Genomic DNA, 10,047 nt, shown 5'->3' with positions numbered 1-10,047 from the left:
CAGAATATTGATGGTTATAAGCCTTTATAGGTGGTTGTAATCATACATGCTTTTACAGAAATGCAGATGTTTATAAGCTTATTTGGATGGTTTACAGAATATCGATGGTCATAAGCATGTATACATCACACGCACATACGTATGGTTATAAGCCTTTATAGACACTTTATGAAGACATAATCTTAGCTGCATACAGAGCCTGTGGCCCAGCAGTGACAGGGCTCTAGATACAGAATGAAACCATATCAAACATTCATACTGACTCCAGGATGAGCCCAAGCTGCCATCAAATATCCATGAAGGAGGAGAGGAGAGGACGTACAGTAACACACATGCTGAGAGGAGAGGACGTACAGTAACACACATGCTGAGAGGAGAGGACGTACAGTAACACACATGCTGAGAGGAGAGGACGTACAGTAACACACATGCTAGTCTCTGCACAGGAATGTCTGACTGGAAGAAAAAAAACTGTTTGAAAACATTTTGGTACAAGTAGAAAATTGTGGAAATATTCCAAGCTAGAACCTAAATGTTTTAGATGGGGTTTTTTGTGTGCGTGTTTTTTTTATTTTTTTTATAAGGTTCTGCTACAAAGATATCTAGATGTGTGTGGCACTATTTCTCTTGGGTCATCCCTTCTCTCCTCCTCTCTCTCCTCTCACTCCTCCTCTCTCCTCCTCTCCTCCTTTCCTCCTTTCCTCTCCTCCTCTCTCTCTCCTTTTCTCTCTCCTCTCCTCCTCTCCTCTCCTTTCCTCTCTCCTCTCTTCTTCTCTCCTCCTCTCCTTTTCTCTCTCCTCCTCTCTTCTTCTCTCCTCCTCTTCTCTTCTCTCCTCCTCTTCTCTCCTCCTCTTCTCTTCTCTCCTCCTCTTCTCTCTTCCTCTCTTCCTCTCCTCTCCTCCTCTCCTCTCTCTCCTCCTCTTCTCTCTTCCTCTCTTCCTCTCTTCCTCTCCTTTTCTCTCTCCTCCTCTCTTCTTTTATCCTCCTCTTCTCTTCTCTCTCCTCCTCTGTTGTGTTCATACTCTCTTCTTCGCTTGCTACTGTTGAACCTTCTTGCCGTTCACCACAAGATGTTTATTGGAAAAGAGTTCAATAACACCACACTGAACCGCATGTGTGTGTGTGTGTCCTTACTGGATGTGTGTGTGTGTGTTTTACTACGCATGTGTGTGTGTGTGTGTTTTTCTATCCCCTCTGAAAGCATGCGTAAATCCTGCTTGCTGCCACCGATGGTCTTCTCAATCGATATGTTACCCCTCCCTCCCCCTGCTCTCCCCCTGCTGTCCCCCCGCTCTCCCCCCGCTGTCCCCCTGCTCTCCCCCTGCTCTCCCCCTGCTGTCCCCCTGCTGTCCCCCTGCTCTCCCCCTGCTCTCCCCCCCTGCTGTCCCCCTGCTCTCCCCCTGCTGTCCCCCTGCTGTCCCCCTGCTGTCCCCCTGCTCTCCCCCTGCTCTCCCCCCGCTGTCCCCCTGCTCCCCCCCCTGCTCTCCCCCTGCTGTCCCCCCTGCTCCCCCCCCCTGCTCCCCCCCCTGCTCCCCCCCTGCTGTCCCCCTGCTCTCCCCCCTGCTCTCCCCCCTGCTCTCCCCCTGCTGTCCCCCTGCTCTCCCCCTGCTCTCCCCCTGCTGTCCCCCTGCTGTCCCCCTGCTCTCCCCCCTGCTCTCCCCCCTGCTCTCCCCCCTGCTCCCCCCCCTGCTCTCCCCCTGCTGTCCCCCTGCTCTCCCCCCTGCTCCCCCCCCCCCCCTGCTCTACCCCCTGCTCTACCCCTCCCCCCTGCCTCACACCAGAACTGAAACACCATTTTTACCAGTGGGTTCTCTTAAAGTTCCACAAGGTTGGAATTGACCTTTGACCTCTGTAGTGTACTGTGCACATGTTGAGTGTTACCATGACAACACGCTGTTGTTGCTCTAGCTGTTGCATGTACATACAGACTTATAACCCTGACCTGCAATAAGAAATGTTTATATTAAATCTAACGTTGCTGTCAGACTTTTGTTTTCATTGTGGATTTAGTTCAGATGACTCTTCTGATTACTCTTTAGCACATAAACGGGTCTGTTGAGATTCTTAGTAAGAGTTGTGGAGAGTCTTGTGTCGAGAAAACACACGCAGGCCAACGAGGTTACATCGGTGGCGATTTTAGACCCTTTTTAGAGGTGCTCAAGCACCCCTACATTTCATCTCAGCACCCCTAGAAATAATAATACAATAAAAATGCGTTTAACATTTTCTACTGGGGGAGCATGCCCCCGGACCCCCTAGATCAGGGGTGTCGAACTCCGGTCCTCGAGGGCCGCTGTCCTGCATGTTTTAGATGTTTCCCTGCTCCAACACACCTGATTCAATTAAAAGGGTTGTTATAACGACCATTCATTCGAATCAGGTGAGCTGGATCAGGGAAACATCTAAAACATGCAGGACAGCGGCCCTCGAGGACCGGAGCTCGACACCCCTGCCCTAGATGGTCGGGGGTTCGCCGTATCCTTCTCACCTTCTTTACCCCTGACGTGTTTGCATGCCTGTTACTGTATTTAGGGTTTAGCACTTTTGCGAGACACTGTATTCATGTCACATTCTCATTGGGGGCTGAGCACCCTAAAGGGCTGATCCTAGGATCGCCCCAAGTTTACGTTAAAGTTTATCAATGATAAATACAAAATTAAGTAGTATAATGCCAGCAACTTTGTGTTACGGTACTACCCACCCACAGTTATTAGTTGTGGAGTTATTACATACTTAATCGTTAAGTACCTGTCAATGAAAAGTATCTTCCTGTCACTAAGGCCAGATAAGGTGCCATACACACGACGGCGTTGCCACCTAGTGGACATGAAGAGGAATTACAACATCTACCAAAGGGACTCATCCCTCGCCATCTCTCCTGACGTCCTTCCATCCCCGTCACTGGCCTAATAATGTAGTCTTCATTTAGCAACGCTTTTACCCAAAGCGACGCACAGTAGGCCCTACAGGGCGCATTTGAAACTGCAATGGCTTGATCTGAATGCTCTGGGCTAGCCCCGCAGTCAAACGCTCTACCACAGAGCTACACCCACACCCACAAAAAAAAATATTTTATAAATCCGTGATTATGTTTAGGCAGATGTGGGAAACTCTACAAATTAGTTATAGTACTATTTTATATATACAACTCTATGGTATACAAAGTTGACTTACACTTCTCCAACGTTAAACAGATTGACCCAATGGAGAAAAACACTATGATACTAAAAGACAAATCAAAAGACAGCCGGTGTATAGCCGCTCTGAGCGGAAGACACATATAGCTTCTGTCCGGTGACGGTTCACAATGGAGCTTTTGTATTTTGACCAGACTATTAACCCTGGAATCAGACTCCGTTAAAAGCCTATGTGAGATGACAAACCCGTGTTTGATTGACAAAAACACGATTTAAAGTTATTTTGATTACGTTTCTCTCTCTTTTGTGGTATTTTTTATATATTTATATATTCATATATATATTTTTTGTAATAAGTTTTGCTTTCGCCGGTCATTGATTAGCGGGATGACGTCACCTATGCAGCACCGGACAGGGCCGAGTCTCATGTAAGTCTCGCGGCGTCAGCATACGTGTCCCACGCACGAGGAGTTCACACACCAGCCAATCTGACATCGCACATCTGTCCGCAGCAGCACCAGTCTCTCTCATCATGGGCAACGTTCAAGTAAGTGCGAATTTAGGCTTATTCAAATAATTTAAATCGTGTTGTTTCCTGGTCGACAATATCTACGCGTGGAGACATGTTAGGATGCTAAAGCAGATCCAGTAGCTTGGTGTATATATATATATATAAAGTTTAAAGTTCGTAGGTCTGTTTACTGTACCGCACCTATTTTCATGCAAAAAAAGAAGAAAAAAAATACATGAATGTGCCTTTAACAAGGTGGTCCTAACTGCGTCATCTGTGCTCTGCATTCGATACAGTAAAACTCATTACCAATAAAAACATGTACATTTTACATTTTAAACGACCATCTATAGATTGCAGGCTATTTAAGTAATACATATTTTAAATGATGGTCTAGACCTACTGTAAAACGGGTTGTGATACTTGACGTTGCCTACTTAGACGATAATAACACTTCAATAGTTGACTGTCTGAAAGGGTTTGGTCCAACATGCATCTTTGGGAGGGGGCAGAATCCCTACGGAATGTCTCAGCTGCGCGCGACTTCCCGGGATCAATAGACTAGCTTTGTGTTACCGGAAAGTGGGCGAGTGTAGAGGCCGAACCGGCTCCGGCCAGATTTCTATCGGTACCGAACCGCCCCGTGACTCAGCTAACCGGGGACTGCGCCCAACCGCGGGGAGATCAACTGCAATCCCAAAGAATCCCAAAGTAACTCCGTTTCCAGGGAGACAACCACACTGGACAACAACCTCTCCACGCCCTAATGTCTCTGGGAGTTGTGCAGATCAATAACACTGGGTTGGTTTACAGCCATGTCTGTGAGAGAGCCTCCACATTTTTTGACGTTTACATTTTCTTTATTTAGCCGACTCGTTTATCAAAAGTGATGTGTTAATAGTGCATCTAGGTTATAGAATTACAGTATTATAGAAGTCTAGGTTATCGGATTCTACAGCATTTCGGTGGTAAGTGGCCTATGTGTTATTAACCACATCTCAGCTACAAGGGACGGTGCAACAATAATAGCAGTATCTTCTCTCAACGCCCCCCCACCCCCTTCCCCCCAGCCAACCATCGTCCCGTACGAGGACTTCGACGTGCTCGCGGACATCAAGTCCCTCCGGAAGGCGTGTAAAGGGCTCGGTGAGTGACACGGTCTCGTGCACCTGTCACGGAGTAGCGGGAATCCCTGCTTCTTGCCTTTTTGTACAAACGCACCTTCACTATAGTTTTATAATTTTATATTTGATTTATTTAGCAGACTATTTTATCCAAAGCGAGGTAGAACTATAGTGCACAAAAATAGCCTTTAGCAGAAAGTCAAGGATCAGATTTCAACGGTTTTTCGGTGGTCAGAGTCAAGGAACGTCTTTATTTAACATCCGTTCAGCGTTTAAAATAATCTAAAAGGGAAAGCTTTGAGAGAGATTTATTATTAAGGAATACAATATTTTTTCTTGATGTAATAAAATATGTTTTTCTCGAAACTTCTGTCTCAGGGACGGATGAAGAGGCCATTATTGAGATCCTGGCCAATCGGAGTGCAGCTCAGCGTGTGGAGATCAAGCAAGCATACTTTGATAAGTATGATGATGTACGTGTCTCTCAGACGTGGCTGTCTCCTATGTCCTTCAGTGTCTCCTATGTCCTTCAGTGTCTCCTATCTCCTTCAGTGTTTCCTTTCTGCTGCTGTTCATACCAGTGAGAATGAATTAAAGCCATACCCAGGGAGATTCTCAGTTTTTACCTCACCCTTCCTCACCCTTCCTCACCCCTACTCCCACGCCATCCCCCCCAATCCTCTCCACCCTCCCCCCCCCCACCCTCCCCCCTGTTTTCCTCCAGGAGCTGGAGGAGGTGCTGAAGAAGGAGCTGACCGGTAGTTTTGAGAAGGCGACGGTGGCCATGTTGGATCCTCCCCCTGTTTACTTTGCCAAGGAGCTCCGCAGGGCCGTGCAGGGGGCGGGCACTGATGAGGCCGTGCTGGTGGAGGTCCTGTGCACCGCATCCAATCAGGTCAGAGCCTGAGGAGACTTCCAGCCAATCACCACGCTCCTGGTCACTCATCACCTGAGTGATCTACACAACCACACATACACAACCACACGTACACAACTACACGTACACAACCACACACACAAAACCAGACATACACAACCACACACACACACAACCACACATACACACACACATTTAGATAAAAAACACCCAGATTGTGTGCATGTCTGAAGGTGGTCTTGTCCGTCTCCCAACAGGACATCATGAACTACAAAGAAGCCTACGCCCAAGGTTAGTCATCCTGTACCAGGACTCTCACCACACACCCTCCTGTAGGTTCCTGCTCTGTAGGAACTCACTGTGTGTGTGTGTGTTGTGTAGCGAACGATCGAGACCTAGAGGAGGACATTGAGGGTGACACCAGCGGGGACGTGAGAAACCTCCTCATGGCTCTACTGCAGGTGAACACAGCGTGTGTGTGTGTGTGTCATGGCTCTACTGCAGGTGAACACAGCATGTGTGTGTGTGTGTCGTGGCTCTACTGCAGGTGAACACAGCGTGTGTGTGTGTGTGTCGTGGCTCTACTGCAGGTGAACACAGCGTGTGTGTGTGTGTGTCATGGCTCTACTGCAGGTGAACACAGCGTGTGTGTGTGTGTCATGGCTCTACTGCAGGTGAACACAGCGTGTGTGTGTGTGTGTGTCATGGCTCTACTGCAGGTGAACACAGCGTGTGTGTGTGTGATTCCTCACACTACTCACTAATCTCCTCTCCCTCCCTGTTTTGCTGGAGTGCCCCACCCTGGTGCACTGCCTCTCTCCCACTCTGGAGTGCAAAACAATCCCGCCTTCCTGACTCACATCCCAGGGGGATCATATCAGATCTGTGATTGGCTGTCAGGAGTGGAACGTTCCATGAAGTTCTGAATGTTCTAATCCCCCTCATCTGCCTCCCGTCCCCTCCCTCCCACACACCTCCTCTCCCTCCCCTCTGCCTTGTCCCGCCTCCCCCGCGTTCTGATAGGCCTGCCGGGATGAGACTTATGATGTGGACGAGGGATTGGCTGAGCAAGATGCAACAGCCCTGTTTGAGGTGGGCTCTTCCTGTTTCCTAATTCTATAGGGAGGGGGAGGAGGAGGGGGAGGAGGAGGGGGAGGAGGAGGGGGAGGGAGTTCTACAAAGCAAAGGCCAGGGGAGATTTGAACCTGCGATCTCTTGATCTGTGGTCTTATGCTCTACCTGAAGCATGTGGTATTTTACTTGTGTGTGTGTGAGTGTGAGTGTGATCTCTATCTGTGTGTGTGTGAGTGTGAGTGTGATCTCTATCTGTGTGTGTGTGAGTGTGATCTCTATCTGTGTGAGTGTGAGTGTGATCTCTATCTGTGTGTGTGTGAGTGTGATCTCTATCTGTGTGTGTGTGAGTGTGATCTCTATCTGTGTGTGTGTGAGTGTGAGTGTGATCTCTATCTGTGTGTGAGTGTGATCTCTATCTGTGTGTGTGTGAGTGTGAGTGTGATCTCTATCTGTGTGTGTGTGAGTGTGATCTCTATCTGTGTGTGTGTGAGTGTGATCTCTATCTGTGTGTGTGTGTGTGATCTCTATCTGTGTGTGTGTGTGTGATCTCTATCTGTGTGTGTGTGATCTCTATCTGTGTGTGTGTGTGTGATCTCTATCTGTGTGTGTGAGTGTGATCTCTATCTGTGTGTGTGCCAGGCAGGGGAGGGTCGTTTTGGGACCGATGAGTCCACGTTCAGCTACATCCTGGCCCACAGGAACTACCTGCAGCTGCAGGCCACCTTCAAGATCTATGAGTCGGTAGGAACATGCAACACCGTTCACACAAAACTAACAAACAATAAAACCTGAGGAAATGAAATAGATCTATGAGTTGGTACAAAACCGTCACTCAGTACAGCTGAACGTGTTCTGTGTTGTTATTTATGTTGTTGTTTACCTCAGCTGGCGGGGACGGACATCCTGGACGCGGTGGACAACGAGGCCACAGGGACTCTGAAGGACTGCTACATCACCCTGGGTGGGCGCTCTGCCGCTCATATGAATACACCTGTTATATCAATATTAATATAGGCTTCTCCTGTCTCATCAAACACCATCAGTGAGCTCACACTGCTGTGCCTCATGCATCTGTCACCTGAGAGGCACCAAGATACATCTGAAGTGGTGAATGTATTTGTTGACATCTGTGATGTTTGTCTGGTGTGCGTGTGTCTGTGTGTGTGTGTCTGTGTGTGTGCGTGTGTCTGTGTGTGTGTGTCTGTGTGTGTGTGTGTGTGTAGTGAGGTGTGCCAAAAGCCCTCAGCTGTACTTTGCTCGCCGCCTCAACGCTGCCATGAAGGGGGCAGGGACTGACGAGGAGACACTGATACGCATCATCGTGGGCCGCTCTGAGGTAGGCCGGGATGCCTGGAGTGTTGGGGTGGAGTACAGTTCTGGAGTGTGGGGGTGGAGGACAGTTCTGGAGTGTGGGGGTGGAGGACAGTTCTGGAGTGTGGGGGTGGAGGACAGTTCTGGAGTGTTGGGGTGGAGGACAGTTCTGGAGTGTTGGGGTGGAGGACAGTTCTGGAGTGTGGGGGTGGAGGACAGTTCTGGAGTGTTGGGGTGGAGGACAGTTCTGGAGTGTTGGGGTGGAGGACAGTTCTGGAGTGTCTGGGTGGAGGACAGTTCTGGAGTGTGGGGGTGGAGGACAGTTCTGGAGTGTCTGGGTGGAGGACAGTTCTGGAGTGTTGGGGTGGAGGACAGTTCTGGAGTGTGGGGGTGGAGGACAGTTCTGGAGTGTGGGGGTGGAGGACAGTTCTGGAGTGTTGGGGTGGAGGACAGTTCTGGAGTGTTGGGGTGGAGGACAGTTCTGGAGTGTTGGGGTGGAGGACAGTTCTGGAGTGTGGGGGTGGAGGACAGTTCTGGAGTGTTGGGGTGGAGGACAGTTCTGGAGTGTTGGGGTGGAGGACAGTTCTGGAGTGTTGGGGTGGAGGACAGTTCTCCAGCTGTGTTGTGTGTCTGCAGGTGGACCTGGAGACGATAAAGGACATGTACCTGGAGAAGTACGACGTCCCTCTGAAGGACGCGCTGTGCTCAGAGTGTGGAGGAGACTTCAAACGCCTCCTCCTGGAGATCCTGCACTAAACCCTTCATCCTGTCACCCCTCCATCTCCCCCTCTCTTCCTCCTCTCTTTCATCCCTCCGTCTCCCCCTCTCTTCCTCCTCTCTTTCATCCCTCCATCTCTCCCTCTCCCCCTCTCTTCCTCCTCCTCTCTGCAGTTCTCCTCCTCTCCCCTCTCCTCATCTAACATGCTCAGTGTGTCCTGCAGCCTAGCTTCTCCAGGGTGTGATCCTCAGAGATCTGACCTGAGGTCTGTTTGTCTACCCAGGCCTTCATCAGCCATGTTCCAAGTTAAACCCAAAGAAACACTAGTTTGCTGCTCACTAAATAACTGTATTCACTGTATGTAATGAAGCAAATACTCGTTATTTTCACAATCTCTTCTATCTTTATTTGTCTGTTTGTTTATTTATTTATTTATTAGTATCTTAATTTGAATTCTGGTCCTTTCCTTCTATTGCTCCATCTTCCTCCAGTCAGGCCTACTTGTAGACAGGTGGATTGATCACCGGATGGGATGATCATCCTCAGTGTCACTCGGATGCTTCTAGAAGTTCTCATGCAAACCTTCCTTAATGCTGCGATCGCGCCACTCACTCAAGTGCCCACGAATCACATGACACGTGACATGATACATCACATGACACGTCACATGACAGTCCACTGTGGAACCAGCATCATCCCTGGTCCGGGATTTGTAACCATTCAGACCGATGAACTCCAGTTTCATCTTTTTAAAACACAGCATCCAGACTGCCAGGTGTCTCCCTGACTGTGTCCTAGAGCCACACACTGGTCACTGGAGGTGACTCTAGCGACACTGAGACAGTACTGAGGACTGTTAGGGAACATGGTGATGTCATTCCACAGCACTTGAACACTTCATGTTCAGCCTTTAATAGACCTGCCTTATGATGGTCCATGTCGCAGCTTCAGATACGGTCACTCAGCTGCTCTGTGGCTGCTTGGGTCTGTAATGTACCTGACTCAGAGATGACCTGTCTTGAATTACTAACCTCTTTACTCTACTCTACCCTACCTTACCCTACCCTACAGTACCCTACCCTACCCTGCTATACTGTACCCTACCCTATCCTACCCTGCTCCACCCTACAGTACCCTACTGTACTGTACTCTACCCTACTCTACTATAAGAGCAGAGCATTGTAATCTGGATCTGTGTGGAGGGTAGTGAGTGTGATTATAACACGATCTAATGATCAGGTGGTTGTTGACACCAGGCCACTAATAAAGTATTAATAAAGTAGTAATAAAATAGT

At 48.9% G+C, this 10,047-nt stretch overlaps 1 protein-coding gene across 1 annotated transcript; it reads left to right on the top strand.

Moving 5' to 3' along the window:
• Positions 1 to 3,574: 3,574 nt before the first annotated feature.
• Positions 3,575 to 10,047, top strand: LOC124472519 (annexin A13-like). The gene is made up of 11 exons (XM_047027432.1): positions 3,575 to 3,684; positions 4,719 to 4,794; positions 5,151 to 5,245; positions 5,497 to 5,667; positions 5,907 to 5,940; positions 6,031 to 6,110; positions 6,673 to 6,741; positions 7,363 to 7,464; positions 7,609 to 7,684; positions 7,947 to 8,059; positions 8,671 to 10,047. The coding sequence occupies exons 1-11, from the start codon at positions 3,670 to 3,672 to the stop codon at positions 8,788 to 8,790; spliced, it is 951 nt and encodes a 316-aa protein (XP_046883388.1). The 5' UTR covers positions 3,575 to 3,669; the 3' UTR covers positions 8,791 to 10,047.

Source organism: Hypomesus transpacificus, chromosome 10, assembly GCF_021917145.1.
Source record: "Hypomesus transpacificus isolate Combined female chromosome 10, fHypTra1, whole genome shotgun sequence".
NCBI classification, from domain to species: domain Eukaryota; kingdom Metazoa; phylum Chordata; class Actinopteri; order Osmeriformes; family Osmeridae; genus Hypomesus; species Hypomesus transpacificus.
Note: the sequence above shows the minus strand (reverse complement) of the source record. Positions and strands in the feature narration are given on the sequence as shown.